The sequence below is a fragment of the Melanerpes formicivorus genome, unplaced genomic scaffold (assembly GCF_026170545.1).
Source record: "Melanerpes formicivorus ecotype bairdi unplaced genomic scaffold, bMelFor1.0.p_v2 SCAF_14, whole genome shotgun sequence".
Classification (NCBI taxonomy): Eukaryota; Metazoa; Chordata; class Aves; order Piciformes; family Picidae; genus Melanerpes; species Melanerpes formicivorus.
In genome coordinates, this window is record NW_027142366.1 from 6091169 (window position 1) to 6117752 (window position 26584).

Below are 26584 nucleotides of genomic sequence, written 5' to 3' on the forward strand. Positions count from 1 at the left end.
GATCGCTGAAACCTGTGGCTCTACTGTAGCCTTAGGAAAGCTGTGTAAAAATAAACCACATCACTTTGGTAGAGCAAAACAGCCAGCAGGAAATCGGGGCAGAGCTCTCCACACCACCAAACACCAATGGCATGAGAGGAGCCATTAAAACAAATAATATAAATGAGCCTGAGACGGCTATAAGGCTGCAAGGTGATTAATGCCTGTGGTGACAAGTTGGAGGCATAGGAGGAGATTAAAGATTAAGTTAAAGGTAAGAGTGCTAACAGGCCTTTTCCTGCCCAGCGCTTCTAATTGCTCTTTCTTCCTGCAAATCCAGTGGCCAGCACTGCCTGTGCAGTGCTGCATTCCTCCCTCAGACTTGTCAGACTGGTAGATAAATGATTTTTTTCTGGGTTTGAGCACTTTGTTCTGTCTTTTCTTCCTTATTTTTTGTTAATTTATTTTCTTCCCTGCCCCACCCCCCCTTTTTTTTTCTCCTTCTTTTTTCCCCCCCTTTTCCCTTTGTTTTATTTTTTTGCCTATTCTGTTATCCCTTGGGTACCTAGGAAAAATTCAGAAGCCATGTAGAAGCTTTTTCTGTTAGCATTAGGCAGTGTTCTGCATTGGGATGGTTAAGTGTATGTTGGACTAGAAGAGCCTCCAACTGCCCAAGCTGGTGCAGTCTGCAAAGGGGAGCCCCTCAGGAGGCAGAGGGAAGGGTTGCACATTTCTCTCACTTGGCTTTCCAAAGCAATTGTTCAAATAAGAAGCATAGAACCTAGAGTATCAAAAAAGCTCAGCCTCCTGAGCCATTAGGGCTTAGCTGTAGCCTATCTACTGCCTTATTTGCAGAAGGTTTTAACACTTGACCTGAAAAGTCAACAAAAGAATCACCATCTCCCATCTTAATAAATTAAGTTCTATCTTCTCTAATCACTTCCTACAAACACACAAAGTCATCTGTTTCCTTTTGGCTTAGATCTTGTATACTGTTTGGAGGAAGAAGGTCTACTTTTGTCAGCACTCCTGTTAAATTTATTTGCTTTTCTAGTTCAAGGAAAAGGCCTATAACTCTGAAAGTCATCCAGTGCTTTTATTTATTTATTTAGCTCAGTTTGATTGATACATCTTTGTTCTGAGCTCAGACAAAATTGACCACAGCTACAGTAAAAGTGCCTCTTGTTAAAACACTTCCAGAGCGTCCACGTGTTCCCCTCCTTCGCTTGCCTTGCGTGGGAAGCAACTTGACCTCAGATGAAGGTGCATTGAATTCTGAAGTGCTCCATCAGAAGTCTTTCTGGCTGATAAGTCCAGAGCTTGGCAATTATCAGCCTGCTTCACTGTGTGTAACTCTGCTTCTTAAGTTACAAGCATGGCTTCTCAAGTTGAGATAGAAATAGGGCAGCTAATTTGCACTTAAGGTCCTGACTTCCCTTTGTGTGTTAGAAACCTTTCACCCAGCTCAGTGGGTAAAGAGAGTCACTTGGAGAAGCAGAAATGTCACCTTTAGATATCATCAGTGCTGACATATGCAAATAGATGTGTCTTGCACTGGTTCATAATGGCTCATTGGCTCTTTCTAGCATAATTAAGAAAACATGCAGTAACCTGTGATGCTGTGATCCTTCTTCCACATAATTTGCATAAATATCTAGAAACCCTTGTGTCTGTGGATGCAGCTATACCTAGATACCTGTTTATGAATGCCCATGCACACGTATATTTATTTATTTAACGTCTCGTCGGCCACCAAGATTTATTGTCCTTGGTAGTAAATATTGACCTTGGATTTATCTCAGTCAATGTTTACCTCTTAGGCTAATAAATCTTGAGGTTCACCTTAACAGAAGTCAATATCTGCTTAGTGTTCAGCTCCATCATTAATATAAATATTTTAGTGACCTTTGCATGTATTAGTCTATTTTTTAAAGTCAACTTAACGGTACAAATCCCGTGGCACCTCCGTGGTTTATTTTCCAGATCTGTTTATTCCTTTAAGATTTTCTTTTCTTTTTTTTTTTTAATAGCCTCTGATATTACAGTTGAGGTGTTGCAGAAAGTGTGTGGTACATCATTTTGGTTTTTTACCAGGAGAATCTCAGGAATGTGAGTGCGAGTTGTTGTGCCAAATGAGCAGGGAGGTGGCCTGCAGTACCAGTGTATATTTGTGTGGTTCATCATGTATTTGCCTACTACCAGGGTATAAGAGTTTCTTTGATAGCTGGCTTCTTCTGGCCTCTTTTTTTTTTTTCAAGCCTTTCTTTGTGTGACCAAATCTTTCTGAGATCAGCTGTTTGCTTTTCTGTATCTGTCACTGAGTTTAGGGTTAGTAGGGACCTTTAGACCACCTAGTCTGACCTTTTTATCTCCTGCCATCTCTATCTCCTCTATTTAAGAAACACTTTTCACTGAGTTCCTCCTCCCCTCTCTTTTGACCTTCACCAAGATGAAATTTCTCTGCAGTGTTCTTGCTGAAGTTTTCGTTTTAATTTGCATTTGATTTGGTGTGATAGGATCTTGGTCTAGATTCAAACTGAAGTGCCCTGATATCTGGAGCATCACTTTGCGAGCCTCTCCAGGCTGTTACCCCTAAACACATGCAAACATTGCCCTTTCCTGTTTGTATGCTTAGACATGAGCATTGTGTCTCAATGTTATCTTGAGCCATTCAGTCATGGATGGGGTCCCTCCTGCTTTCTTCCCTTAAAACGTGAGATGCAAAGCGGGGTTTGAACACCTATGACCTTCTTCCACATCCTCTGGTCACAGGAACATGTAAAAGAAGCAGCATATGATGTGGGTCCACAGGTTGTGAAACCTCTCCGAAGTAAACCAGACTGAGGGATCCAGGACAGTTACCTAATTCAGGCACTGAGCTGAAAATGTTCATTGTTACTATTACTGCATTACAAAGCACATATATAACACTTGTGATTACAAACCACTTCACCAGCATAGATAAGAGAGATGTTCCTCGTCCCAGAATGTTCTCACCCCAAATCCCTGATTCTACCACCCCCTTTTTCATTAAACTACTCCCTTTATTTCAAGTATGAGTGCAGACTGTTCACAGGGATAAAAGCTTGCAGGGGTAGACCCTCTGTGAGCCTGCAGAAAATGTTCTGTGACTGTGGAGTGGTCTCTTTTACTCCTCACAAAGGTGCTGCTGGGGTAAAGGGCTTTAAAACGTGGTGCCGTGGGGAATTCTGATCCCTGTCACATGAAACAGCATAAATGTCAGACCGAGGATTTATATGAATATTCCTTGAAGAGAAGCAGAGAAAAGGAATTAGTTGTTCTCTTGTCCTATTTATTCCCTTTAATTGGATTTATTTTTAAGTGGGCTTTAGTATAGAAATTTCTGCTTCACTTCTTTATTGTATTTTGGAATCTCCTATCGACACAGATAAAGCCTGCTTGCCCTACATTAAAAATACATTTCTACCAGTGGAGATAATGTTTTTTAAACAGCAAAATCTTCTGTGGGGTTTCTTTTTTTTTTCTTCTTCTTCTTTTTAAAACTGTTTTTCAAACTTAACCTAAATCGGTTCTCAGCTTTCAGAGTATTTTAAGGTGTTGGTGTTGGAGCTGTTCACAGCAGCGGAGCCAGCCAGGATTCAAGTCTCACAGCCATTCTACCTGCTGATACATCAAGTCTTCAAGAGAAGGAGCCATGAAATTTTGCTTTTCTCTTTTTTTTTGTCTCCCAGAGGGATATGTGTGCTACAGGCCATCTTGTAGCTGGTTTATGTGAGAGACCTGATAGAGCAAGTACGGCACTTGGCTGGATTTTGGTGCATGCCTCTAAGTCAGACTGAAGAGCAGCTTACTGTTGTCAGGGTTTGATTCATAGAGTTGTGTAAATGGGCAAAAAATTCCTTTCTGTCATGCCAGAGGCCAAATTAAACAGAAATCTGTGAACTAGGAGGGTTATTGAGTTGGGAGGAAGCAACATGAGTCGTGTGATAATGTACTCCTGCAAGGTTTTTATATTTGCAATTTGTTTCGGGGCTGAGTTTGTCCTGGTTTACTTAATGCCATAAAATAAAACTCTTCCTGCCGAGAAACTGCTTAAAAATAATACTGGCTCGAAGGCAAACACAGGAGCTAGGCAGAGCCAAGCAAAAAGGTGTTTGAAGGTTTGGAACTAAGGGTGGCTGGAAACGTCTGCGTTGCTCCTGATCCGCCAGCCTGCCGGACGAATTCTTCATGTTCCCTTTCAACCAGGCATTTCAAAAATGCACTGCAGATATGCAGGAAGGCATACACAACGCTGCTTCTCCCCCCCTCTCCCATCCCAGCAATGCTAATGAAAGCCTAGCATAGCTGAGATTTCCAGATTCGCTATCACCATGGAAAGATAAAAGTAGACCTGTGCACATTACACTGCAGAAACGAACGCTGGGGCACCCTCGATTTTCTTCATGTATGCAGCAGAATGCACAAGGAAGAGATTAGTGCCATGGGGTTGTTGGTTGTGAGGGGGTTTTTTGCCTGTATTTTTTTTGAAACACAGCAAACTGCTGGGGAATTAGTGCTTGTGAGGTTTGAAGTAGCAGGTGTTGCTGCCACTGATACTGCTGGGTGTCTTCAAGATGCCTTTGATGTACACTTTAGTGGTTGGTGAAGACTTGGAAAGAAAATTAGTAAAGGGAGAGATGGAACAAAGTAATGCAACAGGGTTGGAGTTTATTTATAGAGGTTTGAAGAAGGTGCTTCCCTCAGGTCTCTGTTCATGCACCTATAGGTTTAAACAGCACCTCTAGATTTAAACAGCACCTCTAGATTTAAACAGCTCTTTGTGCTTAAAAGCTCCCTGTCCTTCAGACCCTGCAAGTACAGCTCACTTAAGAAAAAAAAATGTATGTATCATCTGATCTGATCGATCTCAGTTTCCTCCCTCTTTGAACTGGAGCGGAGCTGTAAGAGGATGGAGCAGCTTCATTGCCACAGCTCACTGAAAAGCTCCTGCAAAAGAAGTATTTATTGTCTTGGGAAATTTTATCTCGAGCTCGTTTTTATTGTAAAAGATTCTATCTCAGAAATGCTGTGAATCAGAGATGAAGGGGAGTAATGATAAACTTAGGGAAAACATAAGGAAAACGTGTGGGTGTATGAGTTTGCACATGTCTGTGAGCTATAATAGATATGCAAATAGAAAAGCAAGTGCTCGTGGACATGTGGTTTTGTGTCAGCTCTCAATTTTATTCATCAGCTATTTAACACTAGATTTACACACTTGGGGAAAAAAAAATACTTCTGACTCATTCTAGGGAACTTTTATCAGCTATTTTATGATGATTTCATTTGCTGATCTAATTATAAACTAAATTGAATCCTATCCACTGACACAGGTTAAAATGTTTTTATTAGACGCAGCTGTTTGATATCTCCAGGTGTGGGAGCACACAACAAGGGTGGAAATTAATTAAGCAAGATGTGGGAGATGGTTGCAGCCGTATGTTATGTGCTTGTCAGCCAGAGGAGACGCATGTCAAACACTGCTTGATTAGTTGCAGCATGCGTTCCCCCGACTCGCAGCAGGCACGCCGCTGAGTGACTCGGGAACTACAGCTCTGCAGAGCCTTGGCTTCAGCCTCTTAATTACTTCCGAGCCGTTCCAGTGGCCCTGCCTAGTGACACACACCAAAATTACCCTTTCAATCAGCACTTTTCCTGATGCACAAGACTATTTTATATGAACATGATTAACCATTCTGACTGCTTTTCCACTGAGCACCTAGGCGCCCTTCAGCACCGTGTCATTCTTCAGCATTAGCATCTTCAGCATTCTTGCAGCCTCCTGATGTTTTTTTTTATGTTAAGGGCAAGGGCCACCAGGCACAAAAAAGGAAAGGATAATTCTTACCTTTTATCTATTTTGCTTATCCTTTATCTATTTCTGTGCTGAAATAGTTGCCAGGCACAGGTGCTGTCGTGTGGCACTCGATCCGTTCTTCAAGGGGCTTGAAGCTGCCGTCATAAAAATAGTGCGTAGGAGCAGTAAGTGTATGATTTGAAGGAGCAATCACAATTAATCAGACTCAGTTAATTTTCCCATGGCTTCAGAGAACTGTTAGAATTGGTTCTTGCACAGAGTGAAGCAAAAAAATTTAAATAAATAAAGGGGGAAAAAAAAAAGTCAAAGAAAAGGAAATAATGAAAACAGATGAATATTGTCTTCACGCCCAAGTTCCTACAACCACAACACTTTGTTTTGTAGGCATGCTCTGAATAGGAAAATTGGATGAAGTATTGGTATTAATGTTTTCCCTGTCAACAGTTTGCTAATCATGGGGATGCAAGAAAACAGAAATGCATGTATCATTTCTTTTTCACACACACACAAAACGATTAATAATGTCCTCCGTCTGAATAATCTCAAAGGCAAAACAAAAGCTGCTCTTGCTGTAGAGGGGGAAGGTGTTTCTCTTGACCACAAAATGTGAAGCGAAAGGTAACGCACTTAGTATGTTTCTCTTCATATTGGTTTATGTACAGGTGAGGCACAGCTTAGCAGAGTTCATTATTTAATATAATGTCCTATATCCCTATATAGTGATACCCCTAGGGGCATAATGTGCTGTGTCCTTATGCTGAGGGACGTCTCCTCCATCATCTACTCCAAGAGGTCACGTAATAGTGCATTTATAACTGCAAACCCCTGGGAGCTCTTTAAATCTCAGTATATACTAATGTATTTTCAAAGAACTTCAGCTGTAGTAACCATGAAATTGGGCCATGCTGATGAGTTGATCTTTAGCTGTCTTACCTGAATACTAAAGCGTGGATGAGGAGCAGTGCATAGTGACTCTCTGGCTTCATTGGGATAGCCCAGAAGAGGGAGCTTGGAATTAAAGAGTGAAGAGATTTGAAAGTAGCAGAACGAATAAATGGTTCAAATATGGGAACTTTGTTATGGTCATCCTTTATCCTTGCCGGAATTTGCTTCGTATTAATAACAACAGAGATTTATTTGGGGGCTGGTGCTGCATTTCTGTCCCACTAGAAGCAATTTTTTATTCAGCTAAGAAGTTACTGTTTTGCAGCATGGTATCTGCTGTTGCTTTCCTAGATTGCTCAAGAAAGACAAGTAATTATGCAGTAGATGTAAATCATATATAGCCATCAGTGACTTCAAGGGCCAGCTCAAATACACCAACCTCATTTCAGTGCCACCAGGGGTGAGTTTGGCCCTCTTTGTCGGAGGTGCATCGTTTGTCATCGTGATTTTTTCCCCAGCTCACTTCTGCAATGCCAACACATACAAATAATGCCTTTGACGTTATTACAGTGCCCTCCTGTGCTTCTAATAATGATGTATTTGGAGCTTTCTCAAAGTAAAAGCTTCAGAAGAATATTGCTGTGCTGTATTCTTACAGTGTAGAACCTCCATAAATGTCTCTGTCTTTACATTTAGTGTCCAGTATCTGCTGGCAAAGTAAAGAGTTCCTAATCCCTATCCTGTACCTACTAAACCAGAAAGAAGCCTGTGCAGTGTAGTCTGTCTGTTTCTTTATATCATAGTATCATAGTATCATTCAGGGTTGGAAGGGACCACAAGGATCATCTAGTTCCAACCCCCCTGCCATGGGCAGGGACACCCCACACTAGATCAGGCTGGCCAGAGCCTCATCCAGCCTGCTCTTAAACACCATCTATCTGTACATCACAACCAAGTAGGAAGTGTGTTTTATTGACCCAAGTTTCCCTGGGTTTTGGGGGTTTTATTTGTTTGTTTGTTTGTTTTTTCTTTGGGCATTCAGTATTTCCACCCCACCAAGTTCCATGATAAAAACGTTGACAGTGCTCACACACAGAAAACAAGCAAACAAACAAGATGAAGTTCAGCTGCAATACCTTTCCCAACACTGCTTTAATTTGCTGTTAACCTTTTCTGACTGAAACTTGATTTTGAAGTCATTTCATAGTGAAAAGTGGATGCTCTGAAGATGTCACAGCAGGACATTTAGACAGTTTAGAAACTTAGAAAACATTTTAAATGGGAAATGACTTCAGCCATTTTCCACAGGAATATTCAGTTTCAGCAAACTGGATTTTGTTCCCCACAATCATGTTACCCAATTTCAAGACCTCCTGATAAGCACAGACTTTGCTGACAAGGGGTGGTATTAGTGATGTGAGGTTGGGATGCAGTCTCATTGCAGTTATTCCTGCTGGGACACGCAGCAATTCCTCCATCAGGACAGAGAAAGCAAATTTTCCATGCATTATGCATGGGACTTCCTCCAGCTGGCCTCCTGACTCACGCTCCCCTGCCTCCCCCGTGTCTGCGGCTGAGGGCAGGACCACCTCATCTCTCCTCCTGGGAGAAGCTCAGTGCCAAATCCAGGGCTCCCAGCAGGTGGACGGAGTTTCCAGACATCCCTGCTCCAACCTCCTGCTCAAAGTAGGTCAGGTCAGAGTTGGCTGCTCAATCCAAGAGCCTTGCCCGGCTGAGTTTGGAAACAATCCCCATCCCCAGGCCCCTCTTCTGGTGTTTGACCACCCTCATAGTGAACTTTTTTTTCCTCTATATCATATGGTAATTTCCACTCTTCCCTTTTGTGTCTGTTGCCTTCACATCCTTCTGCTGCACACCTCTAAGTTTGGCTCTGTCTTCTCTAGGCTCTCCCATTAAGCGCTCATAGCCAGCAATAAGATCTCCTTGATGGCCTTTCCATAGGAGAATAAACACAGTTCTCCACCCTTCTCTTTATCTGTTGTATGCTCCAGGTTCTGGACCATTTTGGTGAACACTGGGGGCTCACTCTAGTATATAAATGTCATTTATGATGGGGGAGACCAAACCTCGATGTGGTACTCCAGGCTGTCTTACACCCTTGTTGACACAGCCCAGTCTGCAATTGTCCTTGAACTCCAAACTGTGAAAACCTCTGGAAACTGGTCAGCTGTGAAACACCATGGAGAGCTGCTCTGTGTTCAGCAGGGCCTGCCTAGAAGGGATGCTGTGTGGCTGCAGCCTGGCATGGCAGACATTGTGACATGTGGCTTAATATACACGTCATGTAATGACCTCTACCTCCCATCCTCATGTGCCTTGCCACAGGACTTATGCAAATGGGCTGATGGCTCTGGATTCAGGGGTGAGGTGAAGGAAATGTGGGTCTTCCCCCTCACTTCTGTGAAAGGTTAGGAAAAGAAAGAGTTGGATCAGAGTTACATTTCCACCAAGCCATGCCTCTTGGACAAATGTGAAACAACCACAGCCAGGTGAAATGTTACTTCTGAGGGGTGGATGAGAGGAAAAGAGGCCAATGGGGTTGGGTATGGGATTAGATATCCTCACACTTGAGCCATAAGTCTTGGCCTACTTTTTGCCTCTTACTGGAACAGGCCATAGCAGATGGCTTTCCAGCTGAAGATCCCTGCAGAACTTTGTCTTGAAAGCTGTTGTTAACATGTGGAAGATGATGTGAGCCATTGACATGTAGACATGTAGAGGCTGTGAAATGAACTGATGCTCTGCTCATAAAATTGCGCTCAGTTCATTTGTCGTAACGATTTCTGAACCTATAAAAGGACTTCATAAACCAGTAAAAATGGAAACACTTCACAGAAATGTTAGATGACATTTAATTTTCCTTTCTTTCTGGTTCTGGTCTGTGCAGTAAGTGAGTTTGTGACTTGCTAAACGTTATGGAATTAGACACGGCCACTGATGTTAACCTGCCATTGAGAATGACTTCTCATGTCCCCTTTCAAAGACTTACAGGGTCATGACAATAAAGTTAATGCCTCTCTTAACTAAGCATGGGCCATTATAGTGAAGTAATTAAATATTCTCAGTTGTTAATAGCTTTGTATGTTGCTGCTGTCATTAATTTCTTACTGTCCTAACAGGAAAAGAAATTGGCAGAGGTAGATGGATAATGTTTTTGTTAAGGCTTCAGTGCTGACTGTCTGCCGTAGGTACATGCCTTTGATACCTCATGGTTGATTATAGCAATTGTAAGCTTGTGGCTGTTAATTTTGAATACCTCCAAAAAGAAATCTTTTCTTTTCCCTGGCTGCATTGCTTTTGTTTTCAGTAGCCAGTAAATAATGGTTTCAGCACTGTCTGTCAGCAAGGACTTGCAGCATTCCTAGGAACCAGCAGTATGGATCAAAGTCTTAGGCTTACACATAGCATAAATCCTTGCATTTTATAGCGTGGTAACATAGCGAAGTGCTGCTTTTATTCCTTCACAGACAGCAAGCAAGCTTGGTTGAAATTCTGTGCTCTTCACCCTTACAGAGCAGGAGAAGCAGTTGTTAGAACAACTGCTAGAAAGTTCTTATCTTCTCAGGAAATGAATCATAAGAAAATCTTAGACATACATGGGAAGTGACCCCCCGCCCCAGACTTTAGAAATCCTAAAATAGTGCCCAGATATAAGAGCTGCAGCTAAAGAAAGGTGGAGTTACTATCAGCTCTGTTTACTAAACTTTAAAGGTATGTAAGTAGGAATGGTTTAAAATGCTGGAATCCTCCAGCTAGGAAAATGTTGTGTGTCTTTTGTTGAATCGTTCCAGAGCAGCTACATGTCTTTTAAAGCCATTCTGAACGACACACTGCTTGCTTTGTTTTACTACAGAGATAGCAAAAGAAGGGGGGGGGGGGAAAACCTGCAGAGTGCACACGTTGAAGGCTTTCTGACTCTGCCTGCACAATGAAATTGTTCTGATTGAACTCTTGACAAATTATAACCTGCAGGTATAACGAGGATTTTCCATTTTTGCCTAGCACGTATACGTTTGGTCTCTTCCATTTTCCCCTTTCCTGCAACGCATTCAGCACAGCAAGGGCTGGAAAGAAATCTGATTGTGAAACTGATAAATTGTCTTACATAGTTTCCCTATTTTGGCCATTGCCATGGTCTGGTTCTGAAAGTGCTTGGAATCCTCCTTCTGGCTTTGTTTTAACAAGCTTCTCCTCAGCTGCCCATTGCCGGTGCTGTGTTACTTACACTGCACATTAATTATTATGTATTTTTTCCTGTCTCATATTCTACGTCGACTCCAAGCAGCCTTGGTGTAAAAGCAGATGAGATGATTTATTTTTATCACTCCCTTTTTCTCGTGAGAAAGCAAAACCCTTGGCCCTGCCCTCTCTTCTGCCTTCTTCATAGCACATCTTGGCAAATGGGGTCTATAAACCGCTACTGAGTTAAGTCAGCAAAGTGGTAAATCACATTTATTTTGCAATCACTGTGACAGACTCACTCCTGGTCTAAATAGCTACAGTCTCATCGATTCAGGTGGAGTTTTCCTTCTTTGCATGATGAGGGAATCGTCTCAACCAGGACAGGTGGCCAGAAGCCATCAGAGATGACAGACAGCAAGGGATCAGCCCCTGTGATTCCAGGTCTGATCGTGGTTGTTTGCAATTCTTCTGTACACTCATGGAAGACACTTTATGTGTTAAAACTTGCTGGAAGCCTTTGATATCTTTGACCTTTCGAAACAAGCCTTTTAGATTTTGATATTCCCTAAGAAGACAGATGGTAATTTTTGATTGAATAGATAGAGATTTCATGTCTAAACGCATTTCTTGGTTTCACTTCGCTGGTCTGGTGAACTGCTCTCTGAATGTTCTGTGCTGCTCCCAATCTTTTGTTGTAGTTTGTTATCAAGAAGTTGGGAACAATTAAACATGCAGACATTCCCCAGGAGTCCTGCTAACTTCTCCCTTTGGATCCACATGTGAATATTTTCTCACCTGCAATTACACTTCCAAGCCACAAAAATTGCCTTTCTGATTGGAGCTATTTGGAACTGACTGAAAGATGTTTGACTCCAAAGTGCCTGAGTAACCAGATACAGCTCCTGTGGAAGCAGGCAGGGAAGCCTGTGAAAAATTGGAAAGCCTGTCAGAAGTTTTGTCTCTGGAGAGGGTGGGAAAGAGCCCTCCAACTGTTGATGCTGAGTCCTGGACACACTGGGTGGAGTGAATCTCTCTTGGTCGCAGTCTCACGAAACAACAGCTGAAATATCACAACTGGTGCCCTGTTTTCTTCTTCCATCACCTGAATTAAGTCATTTGGAAACAGGGCAAACAATACATTTTCAGCAAAGTAAGGAAATCCCTCCAAGCAGTTCTCATTTACAACACAATCATAAAAATCCTGGCAGAAAATCAAACCTTTCCCATATCAGCTCAGCACACGGCATTGCTAGCACGGTCGGTGTCAACAGTTAAATAGCTGGGGCGGGGGTAGAAGACAGAGGCTGCTGTGTTCTGGGTGCTGCAGCTCAGAGAGAAGATGAAAACATGGTAGTTCAGCATTGGGTGAAGACTTAACTATTGATTTTCTGGCTTTCTGTTGATGTGTTTGGCCCCCCATTATGTAACAGAACCTTCAAAACCAAGAAACACAAGGACCTGCTTTAGCAGAGCTGTAGGAGAACGTAGCTCTGCCCTTTGCTTGGTAGGGAGAGGGCTGCAGCACTGTATTTGTAAGGGCTTTTCATGTTGTTGTTGATTTTTTTCACTGTAATGGTCAGAGAGCGATTTTGGATGTCTTCTAAACAGGCACATGGTACACAAAACCAAGAGGCTGTATTTTTAACTTTGGCCATGTTGTTTATGCCTTTAGCAAGTTCTGCTTCTTAACTTACTCAGCATGTAAAGGTTGTTTTCTCTGCATATTACAGACCCAGGACACATGCCTGAAACTGAATGTGAAGCATCAGATGTTTCTTGGTGTGATAGTTTACAGATTGCCAATGGGCTGGATCCACAGCTCAAGCGTCTGTCATGCAGTAATCCACAATGCTCTGGAGAAAGGTGGTGCTCCAGAACACATCCAGTTCATTGACAGTATCATCCATCTCAGCCAAGGCCTGGCACTTCAACATTTCAGAAGTACAGGGGTTTGGTTGACACAGGAGCTCAGTGCACCATAATGCATCAAATTATCAGGGATCAGAGCCTATAACTATTCTGGGAGTCACTTCTAAGATAGAAGTTCACAGAATCACAGAATCACCAAGGTTGGAAGAGACCTCAAAGATCATCAAGTCCAACCCATCACCACAGACCTCATGACCACTAAACCATGGCACCAAGTGCCACATCCAGTCCCCTCTTGAGCACCTCCAGGGATGGTGACTCCACCACCTCCCTGGGCAGCACATTCCAATGCCTAACGACTCTCTCAGTGAAGAACTTTCTCCTCACCTTGAGCCTAAACTTCCCCTGGCGCAGCTTGAGACTGTGTCCTCTGATACAAGTTTCATGCATACTAAATAGGAGTGCTTTGCAGAATGTTTTTGTGTAAGGCTGTGGAGTTCCCTGGACAATGATTTGCTGACATCTGTGGTGAAGGCTCTTCTGGGCTGACTCCCCTGGGCACTCAGCTTTCAGCAGGTTCTTTCATGGTGATTGCATTTAATAAAAAGAGGGAAAAAATGATGGCCTACACTTTGTGAACCCTAGCATTACAAGCTCTCATGTGGAAGTTCTTAATCATGACCTCTAGTCATGAAGTCTTGGGTGATAGGTTGGACTTGATGATCTTTGAGGTCTCTTCCAACCTTGGTGATACTGTGAAGTTGATATAAGTTTAACTGGTAAACAGTGGAAGAAGCATACTGTTGTGGAAGAAGCATACTGTTGTGACAGGACCTGATGTACCTTGCAGTTTGGGAATTGATTTTCTGAGAGGAGAGTGTTTCAAAGCCCCTAAGGGTTACAAATGGGCTTTTGGAGTAGCATCTGTGGAAACTGATGGGGGGGAAATTGAAGCTGTTTGTTACACCTGAGCTTTCTGACTTGGGGAGGTAGAAAACAAGTCTCTTTATTGTAGTTTCAGATTTTGTCTTGGGTCAGGACCAAACTTTTCAAAGTGTTTTTGGTGTTTTGATCGTTGTGGAAGTCCTGAGTTTCTCTCTGACGCTGAGGATAAAGGCAGCAAGAGAAATTTCCATAAGGATTCACACTTGATCTGAATTACATCATTGAATCTGAATTAAATGACAAAATTGAATTAAGAAAAAAAGAAAAGCCAGATGTCATACAGGAACTGTAAGCATTTGGTACTTTAGGGGATGATCATTTCCAGAAGGGTGGGTTTTGGTGCTTTTCTGAGTGTCCTGGTTCTTGGCTGCCAGACCTGAAGGTTGAGAAGCGTTGAGGCTGCCTGCTGATCCAGAGATCTGAGTCTGTTTAATGAATCTCAAATTGAGCATCCACAAGCAGAAACACACTCATGAGCATCTGTGAGAGGTCTTGGCCTAGCCATATCAATTAAGAACAGTAGTTCCCTCGTGGAAAAGAAGCATGATGATGTGTTTCCAGTGACAGCCATCATATTATTGGTCACTTGTATTTATCTATCAGAGATAGGTCCTTGTTTCACTTTGGAGATGTAAATCAGCATCACCATGACTTTGGGAACCTTCTGTGTCTGTGTGTTCAGAGGTATTTTAGACTAATGGTTGATGACATGTCCTTCAAAAGCCTCTTTAAAATTCCAAGTCTTGGTCTCATAAGATTATCACTTTGCTGAAACACATCATATACAAGGTGCTAGAATATTTGCACTAATATTCTGCTAGACAGCAGAGTATTAATGTAAAGTGCTGTTTCTGCTAATAGACTTTGGGTTCACTGCACCACCAGCTGAAAGGTTTATCCCATGACTTTTTAAAGAGGAGTTTTTGGATAAAACCAAAAGGTGTTGTAGAAATGAAATGTGGAAGATTTTGGAGGGTGCAGTGCTATGCATAATTTATTTGGCCCTGTTTGTATAGCCAATTGTTAAGTTATAAATAAAATGCAGCCTCAAAAGAAAGACAAAAGGTTGAAGCTGTGGGTCGCTGTTTCCTCTGTATTTCTATTTAAAAAACACCAACAAACCAACAAAAACCAAGTTTCCAGGTTTCTCCAAACAGTCACATTTTGGTTTGGTTATTGATATTCACAGTGTTGTGCCTATTTTTGGATGTGTCACATTGGAGACTTTCTCCTCTGCCATGCAGAGTGCCTTTTCCTCCACTAAATCTTCTGCAGGCTGCAGGACTGTCCTTTAAGCTCAGTGAGGTGCCCAGGCACAGCCAAAGGGAAACCACAGGGAGGCAAATGAGCCTCTGTCATACTGAATTTCCAGGTCTCAGAGCTACTGAAGAACAGCTTGACTTGCCTCATCAACATAAGGTCCCTCAGTGGCTGTTCCAATTTGGCACCTACTACCACGGTAGTTTCCCCCATCCCATCTGAGCCTCACCTCCCATTTCTTTTAGGCGGAGGCCACCGAGAGTTGGCACAGGGACCAGCTCCACAGCCTGCAGCAGATGGATGCTTTCTGCCAACAGAGAAGTCCCTTGAACTGGAGAAATGCTGAACCCATTTAAGATCATTAAAATGAGTTTAGTGGATTTAAGAATATAGTCTGTGGGCTTTTCAGAATAATTTATTAGAGGTCCTTGCGTTGGTGCCTAGAATGAGATGAGAAAGGTTTCTCCTTAGAGCTTCTGAGCAGGCTTTTTATCCATGGTGGAAATATTTCCTGACTGTGAGTGGGAATATCACAGGGTGGGCCTCATGAAACAAGGGTAAAGGGTAAAATATATGATTTTGTTAGAGGGCTAAACATCCCTTGCAGGTACTGTGGAACACTGGGAGGTGCCTGGTTCAGAATCTCCCAGTTCTCCTGTAAGTGGTGCTGACACAGGGCTATGATACTGAACAAAACCATTCTGGCTGCTGAAGAGGAAAGACATGACCAATTTGATCTGAGGAGTGAAACATTTCCTAGAACTCAGGCTGAATAAGTTCTGGAACAGTTGAACAGGAAATAAGCTAATAATGGGATTTTACAGTATGCATTTCCCATATAAGGCATTGAAATGTAGCATGGGTTTGTGTGCAGATCTTCGGGGCATTTTGATGACAATTTTAGGTTTCTTCCCTCTTCATACTCCATTATGATTGTGAGGGCTTTGCTCCATTCCAGGCTGACATGTTTCATCTCCTTACTTGTTTTAAGTGGTTCCTGGATGGATCATTTCTAGACCAGACCAGAGAAGAGACTAGTTAACAATCCCTCCTTGCTGCCTTTTGTTTGTGTTGGGGAGCTGTTTCCTTTAGCCCTTGAGTCTGATGCATAGGAAGGGGAAGAGAGGTGGGGAGTGCCCAGTTCAGTGCAATTCATGCTTCTCAAAATAAGTGCCCCAAAATCTGATGTGGGGAAAGGAAGCCCTGGCTCCACAGAGCCTGCTGTCTCCCTCAATAAACAAAGGACTGGATTTGGGCAAGTTGCCCGAAGTGTTGGTGGTGCAGGGTACGTTCCCCTCCTTACTGCTCTGCCTGGCCTTTTAAGGCTATGTGACAGTATGCTGGAGACCACAGTAAGGTGTGTAGCAGAGCAGTGATTAATGAGCATGAAGCTCTTTCGCAGCTTCAGTGTTTCCCTAGCACTGGTCAAATTCCCTTCTCACAAGTAACTCACTAAGACTGTCAGAGTTTGGTCTCTTCTGCCCTGCGAGTGCAATCTCTTGCCAGCTCTTGTGCTATATTAATTTAGAGACACCTAACCTTTCTAAATGTGCTCTGTATTGTGGAACAGGTTCTGCTTGTAAATGCGAGGCCAGATGTTCAGAAGAGGAGAGCTCCCGTTTAGGCATCTAGCAATTACTGCTGTGACACATACTGATCACAGCTGGCGACGTGAAATCTGTCTGCTTAGACAATAAAATCCTCGGGCTGGCTCGTTTGTGCAGTGCTATAAGAAGTGGCCTATATGCATATAATTCAGGAGTTCTTTCAAAATAGTATGCACCAAATCATGGTCTCACTTAGTTTGAAACCACGGCTTGTGCCTGCCTGGACATTTTGATCTCTTTCCAAGCAGAGGCTCATTTTCCAGTTACAAGTAACATTCTCCTTTAGCTTTTTTTTCCCTGCAAAAATCTGTCAAAGAGGGCTAAATGAAAGCAATAAAGGTAGGTCTTCTGGTTGGATAAGAAGCAGGTCTGATTCATTAATACATGTTTCTTTTGTTTGTTTGTTTTTCAAGTGACATATTCGATGCCATGTTCCCCGTCACACACATCGCAGGAGAAACAGTCATACAACAGGGTAATTCTTCCTCTCCTTTTCCCCTTTGTGTGTTTGCTAAGGTTGTACAATTCCCATCTCTCATTTTGAGACTTCACCCTCTCTGCTTAACAGGACAAATAGCCATATTCCAAAAGCATCTGAGTGTGCAGCTGTATAGTAAGTTCATAGATGCAGAGTTGTTGCTAAGGTTGTGTTTGCTGAGGTTTTACAATGCCCATCTCTCCCTTTGAGACTTCACCCTCTGTGCTTAACAGGACAAATAGCCATATTCCAAAAGCATCTGAGTGTGCAGCTGTATCATAAGTTCATGGATGCAGAGTTGTTGCTATGTGTGCAGAGGTCTCCTACAAAGCCACGCCAGCAGATCTCCAGGGTTTCGAAGTGCTACGTAAGATAAAGTGAAATGTAGTTAAATGTAGATAAAGTGCACTTCAAATTAAAATGTTCATTCCTGAACTGAAGACAGCCAGGAAGTAAAGCACAGCTCAGAAGGCATAAGGGTGGTACAGGCTAGCTGAGAGTAATTAGAGATGGAAAATATTTTTATGGTTGTTGGGAATATTCGACACCTCATTGTGCTGTATCGTAGTTCTCGCACTTGGCAGCTTACCTGCGTGCCTGCAGCCTGTTGTGGAGGACTTCATTACCCTCAGGCTATATTAAAGCCTCTTGTGTGTTTACACTGAATGAAGTGTTGAATCAATCAGATGAGACAAATTGAGGCAATTGAAAGGTATTAATAGGAAGAAATCTGAGCGATATTTTGATTCACGAAGGCAAGCAGGCCAAGATGTGGCAGCAAATGAATCTCTCTGTAAGTAACCTGGTGTACAAACCTGTGCAAATATGTACAGGATTAAATGTGGAGGCAGGAAACTGTTGAATACTTTATCAGGACCTTCAGGAAACAATCACCTTTTGTCTTTTGCTTCCAGGTGATGAAGGAGACAACTTCTATGTGATTGACCAAGGCGAGGTGGACGTAAGTGCACTCTTACAGTAGAATATTTATTTTGAAGCACCACAATAAAACTGTAAGCTCTGGCAACACAGCTGGATCCAGCCACGTGCTGTGGTTCTGCCTCCTTTCTTCCTGAAGCAGATTTCACAGGATTGGTCTCATTACTTTGCTTTTGTTGTGTTAAGTCATTTGTGTGTGTAATTTTAAAGTGGGCATGTTTTACATCCTAGCTTATTTGTCCTTTGCAAGCAGGGAAGTATGGTATCAAAACCAAGCAAAAATGACATTATCTTCAGAACCCTAACCACACCTGGAGGTGTTCAGTCTTTGGCAGAGCAGGCCACCATGCTGGAATGCACCTGAGGGTTCAGATCAACCATAAGGAAAATATTTTCTTTAATCAGTTAGCTTAGCTCATGTGCTGGGGTTTGTTTGGGGTTTTTTCACCACCCCCCCTTCTTTTTTTTTCTTTCCTCCCCCCAAATTGAGATACAGCCCCAGGCAGTGAGTTTCATCTTAGAAACCTTAATTTGCTTTTAAAATTAGGTCCAAACACACGAACAATGCAGCATGTGAATAAAGCAAGGATTAATAGAAGTGCAAAGCGATCTGTTAGACCACAAAGTGTTTACAGGAGTGTGCAGTGGTTTAATCAGCAGTGCTTTGAAAAGAAGCTTCTTTCTGAGCCTGCTTTCCAAATCCCAATCTAGTCAACTCTTAGCAGTTTTGTCCTGTATGAAATGCACACTTTTGGGAGTTTCACTACAAGTTCCTCATCTGACTGAATTCTCTACACAGCTCTTATCTATCCAGCTTGCCCATTAGCAGTGTTGCTCTTTGGATGCCCTGGTGAATTTTATCACGGTATCACAGTATGGCCAAGGTTGGAAGAGACCTCGAGGATCATTGAGTCCAACCTGTCACCACAGACCCATGACTAGACCATGGCACCAAGTGCCACGTCCAACCTCCAGGGATGGTGACTCCACCACCTCCCCGGGCAGCACATTCCAATGGCTAACAACTCTCTCAGTGAAGAACTTTCTCCTCACCTCCAGCCTAAACTTCCCCTGGCACAGCTTGAGACTGTGTCCTCTTGTTCTGGTGCTGGTTGCTACAGAGAAGAGACCAACCCCTTCCTGGCTACAACCTCCTTTCAGGTAGTTGTAGACAGCAATAAGGTCACCCCTGAGCCTCCTCTTCTCCATGCTAAACAATCCCAGCTCCCTCAGCCTCTCCTCATAGGGCTTGTGCTCAAGGCCTCTCCCCAGCCTTGTTGCCCTTCTCTGGACACGTTCAAGTGTTTCGATGTCCTTCTTAAACTGAGGGGCCCAGAACTGGACACAGTACTCAAGGTGCAGCCTAACCAATGCAGAGTACAGGGGCACAATGACCTCCCTGCTCCTGCTGGCCACACTATTCGTAATACAGGCCAGGATGCCACTGGCCTTCTTGGCCACCTGGGCACACTGCTGGCTCATGTTTAGGTGTTTGGCATATTTAAAGAAGTGATTTATTTTAAATCCAGGCAGGAGGCATGCAGTTATTTTAGTGAAAGTTGTTGGCTCCTTCTTCTTTTTTTTTTTTTTTATAGCAGTTTGTTTGTGTCAGGAGACCATCTAATTGGTATTGTTGGGAACTGAGAAACCTCACATGCTGCCTCTGCCTCTGGAAGTTGCTCCTCAGGAAATCCGTCTGACTCACTGTTCCTATCAGGCATACCTCTCAATAGCAAACATTGCCACATCCACAGGGCCAGAAAATAAAAGAGCGATATTTATAGAGCAGTGCTAAAATTTAGCTTTAAAGTAATTGGTTAGGGCCTGATATGGAGCTTAATGAGCTCACTGGCTTTGAATCAGACCCACAAACACAGGCAAGTGCACATATTGAAGTTATAGATTAATCCGCTTTAAAAATAATTTGTCCTCGCTCGAAACCTTTAGGAAAGCTTCCTTCAGAGATTGTGGGGGACTGAGTGACATCAGAAAACAGTCTGCAAAAGCCTTGCAATTAATTGCAGAAAGATAGTCTTCCATATGCACATACTGCTCTTACGAAGCAGTAGCAAAACGGGGGAAATAAATGTCCAGGGCCAAGGCAGCTTTGGGTCTGCTTGTAAAACCATTGCGCAAGGTGGTTTGTGCATTTTCTCTACCTGGTGGTTGCCACTAATGGCAAATATGGCCACAGCTCTGAAAATGTTGAGAAAGGCTTGTTTAGAACACCAGTTGCTGTATTCTGTTGGGTAAGATAGCATCATAGTTCCCTTCCCAGGTATTTCCTGGCATCTACTTAGAAACATCTTTCCTGCATCATGTTAGGCTTGTATCAGAGCTGCACCTTACCACTGCTCTCTCCATCTCCTCAGCTCAGTGCTCTCTCTTTCCTAAACTTTTCCTATAACCAAACACATATTGAATTCCTTTGCAAGATGATGTAGAAGGCATAAGAAACATTATCTCATCCATGAGTAAGTTGCAACGACACCCTGGTAGCTACAGAAGGTACCTACATTAACTGCCTTTGCTGGGAAGCTGCAGGGAAGTGAGCTCATTTTCCTCGCACAGTAAAGTCTGTGCTGGGGCAGTTAGTGCAGGGTGACTTACTCTGGTGTAAGGCAGCAGCTCCCAGACCCCATGGGTGTGCATTAGCACACTGTATATAGTGTTCCCCACAAACAGTCTTCCACTTTCTGGGCAGCAGCGCTAAAATCCTTATTGTCTGAGGAAAATCCAGACCGCTAGTAAGCAAGCTGCAGTTCATTTAAGCCTTGCCAGATACTTTTTTGGCATGCTTCCACCTTTCTTGAAGAAAGAAAAAAAAGAGACTTGGAGAGTAGACAATTGACCCCGAAACTTAAAGCCTCAAGCCATTTTCTGCCTAGTTCAGCTGGTGTTGGCATATGCATAGAGGCTTTTAACCCCTGACCAGGCTATCTGCCTTCATCGCCTCCCTGATTGCACAGGAGTGGCAGGTATGCCAGGACTGGTGGATTCAAGGAGCAGTTTACTCTGAGAAAAGACTGGTGGATTCAAGGAGCAGTTTACACTGAGAAAGGACTGGTGGATTCAAGGAGCAGTTTACTCTGAGAAAGGACTGGTGGATTCAAGGAGCAGTTTACTCTGAGAAAGGACTGGTGGATTCAAGGAGCAGTTTACTCTGAGAAAGGACTGGTGGATTCAAGGAGCAGTTTACTCTGAGAAAGGACTGGTGGATTCAAGGAGCAGTTTACTCTGAGAAAGGACTGGTGGATTCAAGGAGCAGTTTACTCTGAGAACACCATGCCTGCTAAGTCCCATACACATGTAAAGACAAAGGAGGTTACAATTGCCATCATGAAGTTCTCATCCCCTGGATTAAAGTCATGGCAAAACTTAAGAAAACTATTAAAAACAATAAAATAATAAAATCTATCAACCAAGCAAGCAAAGTGAACAGAAACCAGCACCAAAGCCTGAAAAACTAAATTGGGGTGTGGTGTTTGGAGTTTAGAAAACTTCACCATTTAACACTGATTTACTGGAATGTGTCCAGAGAAGGGCAACAAAGCTGGGGAGGGGTTTGGAGCACAAGCCCTATGAGGAGAGGCTGAGGGAGCTGGGGTTGCTTAGCCTGGAGAAGAAGAGGGTCAGGGGAGACCTTATTGCTGTCTACAACTACCTGAAGGGAGGTTGTAAGCCAGGTGAGGGTTGGTCTCTTCTCCCAGGCAACCAGCACCAGAACAAGAGGACACAGTCTCAAGCTGCACCAGGGGAGGTTTAGGCTGGATGTTAGGAAGAAGTTCTTCACAGAAAGAGTGATTGGCCATTGGAATGTGCTGCCCAGGGAGGTGGTGGAGTCACCATCACTGGAGGTGTTTAGGAAGAGACTTGATGGGGTGCTTGGTGCCATGGTTTAGTTGATTAGATAGTGTGTTGAGTGATAGGTTGGACTCAATAATCTCAAAGGTCTCTTCCAACCTGGTTAATTCTATTCTATCGTTAGAATTTTGTTACAGGCTTCCCAAAGAGCGAAGTAAAGGCTTTCAAAAAGAACTGAGTCAAATTAGAGGTACAATAAAATAGTTCAAAATGTAGTAGCCCTTTATCCTCAACTCCTACACTTTGTCAGGATACAAACAAGCCTTATTGGCACAGAGTAAAATATCTGTGCATTTCCTTCTTGGTATTACTGTGGACGAACAAAGAAGACTTGATGCCTTTTCCATTGGCAAGCCTCCTCAGCATGGACTGTAGGCCAAGGGAGAAGGGCACAAATATTCACATATAAAAAGAAGCATTTTGGAAATCAGGAAGAGGTAGTTCTTGGAGAGCCTGTGGCTTTCCTATCACATGCTGTACACTACAAACCAGGTATACTTTGACCCAAGTTAGCTTTGGATGGGAAAGGACATTATACTTATCAATCACAGCCTTGTTCCTTAGCACTTTGGGGCTGAGGAGAATTGTTAACTCATGACCCAGCCCTGCAGATGGATGAAGTTTATTCTAGGTAGATGATGGCATGAGATTTGAAGTCTTAGAGGTCAGCTGGCTACTGGAAGCTTTTCTGCTCAGACAAACGCGAACGTGTGCCAAAAACTCTCTGGCAGAGCTTAAATTATAGTTTCCAGTAAAGATGTTGAAAGTACCTGCTAAAGTATGAGTCTTGCAAAAATCTCTAATCCATATTTTCCAAATATAAAAATGACTTCCTGTTTATTATTTTAATCTTATAACCTCACATTTTTTGCTTTAAAAAGCCCCGCCAACTGCCCTTTTAAACCAGCTGTATTTCTTTTTTAGACTGAACAACTTCCTCTTCTATTTAATCTCACAGCAACTTTCCCTACAGCCATTCTCAAGTTTTCTTCTTGTAAAACAACAGCAGCCAAACAGTGAAATAAAAATGAAAACCTTTCAGTATTTTTTTCCTCAGGAGGTTCTGTATTTACAGTGCAAACCTATAGATAGGATAGGATAGGGTAGGATAGGATAGGGTAGGATAGGATAGGATAGGATAGGATAGGATAGGATAGGATAGCATAGCATAGCATAGCATAGCATAGCATAGCATAGCATAGCATAGAATAGAATAGAATAGAATAGAATAGACCAGGTTGGAAGAGACCTTCAAGATCACTGCATCCAGCCTATCATTCACCATCACCTAGTCAACTAAACCATGCAACCAAGCACCCGATCAAGTCTCCTCCTAAACACCTCCAATGATGGCGACTCCACCACCTCCCTGGGCAGCCCATTCCAATGGGCAATCACTCTCCCTATGAAGAATTTCTTCCTAACATCCAGTCTGAACCTCCCCTGGTGCAGCTTTAGACTGTATCCTCTTGTTCTGGCACTGGTTGCCTGGGAGAAGAGACCAGCCCCCATGTGGCTACAACCTCCCTTCAGGTAGTTGTAGAGAGCAATAAAGTCTCCTCTGAGACTCCTCTTCTCCAGGCTAAGCAGCCCCAGCTCCCTCAGCCTCTCCTCATAGGGCTTGTGTTCCAAACCCCTCACCAACTTTGTTGCCCTTCTCTGGACACGTTCCAGCAAGGCAACATCCTTCCTAAACTGAAACTATAGATGAGTCTTGTGGGCAATAGGCAAGATGGTCTTTAGTAGGTCAAATCATCCTGAAGGCCTTATTCATTTATACATACTAATTTGCATATGCAAAGATGGAAATGGTGGGATAGTTTATGTGAGAATACTGTTGGATTTTAAAGTTGGCTTTATTTTATGGTTAGCTTCCATAGATTGCTTTTGGTTTGAATTCTTCCATCGTTAATGATCTTTCTGACTTCAGAAGGATGCTCTCTTGAAATCTGAAGCAGAGCATTTTAAAGTAGAGTTTTTCAGCTTGAAGTTTTAAAGATTCTCAAGGTAGTCTCCAAGTTTATATGTTTATATTTATACCCAAAGCAAATACATACTACAGATAAGCACTGGCTTTACTTGAGAAAACTGCCCATATATAAATACCCTTCATGCCTAGGCCTTGCTTATTTTTTCCAAGAATAAATAAACCTCATTTTTGTTGTAGCATACCAACTATTAAGGCTTGATAAAACACAGAGCACACACTATTGCAAACAGATCCAAGGAATGGGATTTAAGGTCTAGAAGTTGCAGAGCCTAGAACAAACGAGGCAGCAAGAGCAGATGGTAAAAGTTAACTTTGAATCAGCACTACAAAATTAAAGTGAAGGTATATTCACTCCAGTGAAATTCAGAGGAAAATGACCATATCCTCCAAAGTAAAATGTCTGCATTACTGCTCATGGTAAGGCCACTTCCTGCTTCTCTGGGCAACATGAAGATGAGTGAGGCCAAGATGCATTCCTACTGCGCTGAGCATTGCGTGACTCATTGCATTTTCTCTTGCTGTTAGTGCCTGTGTGTATTGCAGCCACGAAGAAAGAGACTGCTGATGTCCATAGGGGATTTTTCCCATTTTCCTCCTAAAAATTAATGAAATGAGGCAAGCTGAGTGACTTTCAAGCCCACAAAGTCTGCAGTGTTCGTACTGTATGATGGAAATTGGTAGAAATCTAAAGTACTTTTTGATCTGTGAAGAGTAGATTGTCCTCCGAGCTTGGTTGTATTTGGGCACTCACAGTTCTACATTCCTCTTCAGCTGCACAAAAGAAGAAGGTTGCAGCTATTACGGAGCTGGGATCAGCAGGTCAAGTAACAATTAGGAATCATTCACTTATGTACTCACCACTTTGATGAGAGTTCACAAATGCCTAAAACTGCCTGAGCCAAAACCTCAGCCCGGCATTTTTTAGGATAAAGAAGATCATCTGAGCTGCTGCCATATAACGCTGGCTTTCATAAGCTGTTCTGAGCCTAAAATAGCTTTACTTCCCACACCTTACAAACAGAGCTACTTTCCTTTCTACTTCTTTTTCAAAATCTATTTTAAAGGGATTCATCACAGAGCTGAACTCTCTGTTAAAGGGCACAATGTCTTTGCAATGTTCCATCAGTGCACTTCAACTTCATCGTGAAGACAAAAGTTGATTGTTGACTTAGGCCTTTGTAGATAATGAAGTGCAATGGCTTTACTCCTGGGAAACAATAATTATTCTCAAGCTGTTTTATCTTTGGGAGATTGATATTGGAAATGACATTTTTATTGGGGGAGTGAATGCAGGGTCCAAAGACTGTCAGATAAGTGATTTTGTTTCACCTCACAGTACTTTAAACCTGACACCCTCAGGGTGGAAGAATTGCCATTTCCATGAACTGTTTACAGGCAAGATGTCAAACATGTTCTGGGGAGTCTTGTCAAGTAGGACAGAGAAAATAAAGAAGTCTTACAGCAGTTTAGCAGTAGTCTCTCTTTAGAACAGCTGTGCATCAGTAAATGCTCATCCTTGCTCTACCTTGAATTCTACCAGCACAATTCCACTCTCTGGGCTGCAGTCATATCATGCATGCTGCTTTAAGAAGAAATGGCACTAAATTGCCTTAAAAAGTATGTGCTGGAATGAGTTTATTACCCTTCCACTGCAACAAAACCTGTGCTTTTCAACAAAAGAGCAGAGAGAAATGTGTATTTTTGGTGGGATGAGACAGAGGCAAGGATGCAATGTCAGCTGACAGTCACAGTGTGATCCAAAACTCATTGGCATTATTAAGATTTGTCCATCATCCCTGAGACTTTTTGCTGAGGACATGAATTACTGTACTGCAGCAAGCCCTGGGTCTAGCCAGTGAAATCCCCACAGGAAGGAGATATCCCTACAGGCAAATATGCATCTTGACAATTTTGCAGTGGATTAACTGGGTAAAAACTTTCCTACATCCTCATTTTGTTGCAAGCCTTCCAGAGTCCTCATTTTATCCATCCATCCATTTCTCCTGCTTGTCTCACAAAGAAAGATCCAGGAGACAATATTCCCTGCTTGTTTCATTAGGAAAGTGCTTGGGTTCACCTGGCTTTTTTAAAACTCTTTTTTTATTGCCCTTTTTTTTTGTCATCATGAGGAGAATCAAAAGTAGATTCAGTGTTCAGTGAGATTTTCTTCCTGTGGTGAGTGTAAAGGTTTGACAGGAAACACTTGTTCCCTTGTGTGATATTCTCCTATGTGGCATTCATTCTGTCCTGGCAACGAAATGAAGCAGGAGCTTTTGTGGCTGGAGCTCTTTCTTGGCAATCTGCTACCACCTGCCTACTTGGGCTTATTTTACCCTTTATTTCAACCCCTTGATCCTCAGATGCTCCAGGAACACCAAGAGCCACAACACTGCCTGGAGTTCAGCAGTGATGTTAATACTGCTCCCTTTGAGCTGATAACTCTTCATCAGCTGAACTGCTCTGTGGCTCCATCCATTTCCTACTGAACCAGCATTTCACTGACCTCAGTAGGAGCTGGATCAGATCTTAATTGAATATTGGGAAGATAAATTGGGATTGATTCCAGCTGTAGATTGTAATACGCCTTTTCATCATAAACTGAAGTTTGAGGTAAAATTAATCCTGACAGTTTGTTGAATTTTGACCCCAGTTCATTTATTTTGATCACCATCTTTTCTCATGCCCAGCTTGAACACAGCTTTAATGCATATATTGCTTTTACT

General features: G+C 42.7%; 1 protein-coding gene across 5 annotated transcripts in view; it reads left to right on the forward strand.

The window, feature by feature from the left end:
- Window positions 1–26584, forward strand: part of PRKAR1B (protein kinase cAMP-dependent type I regulatory subunit beta) — a 117732-nt gene that overhangs the window by 50236 nt on the left and 40912 nt on the right. For all 5 annotated transcript variants that reach the window (XM_068146741.1, XM_068146738.1, XM_068146740.1 and 2 more), the window contains exons 5-6: window positions 17004–17065; window positions 17983–18029. In XM_068146741.1, the coding sequence (XP_068002842.1) occupies window positions 17004–17065; window positions 17983–18029 (109 nt within the window). The remainder of the gene's footprint in view (window positions 1–17003; window positions 17066–17982; window positions 18030–26584) is intronic.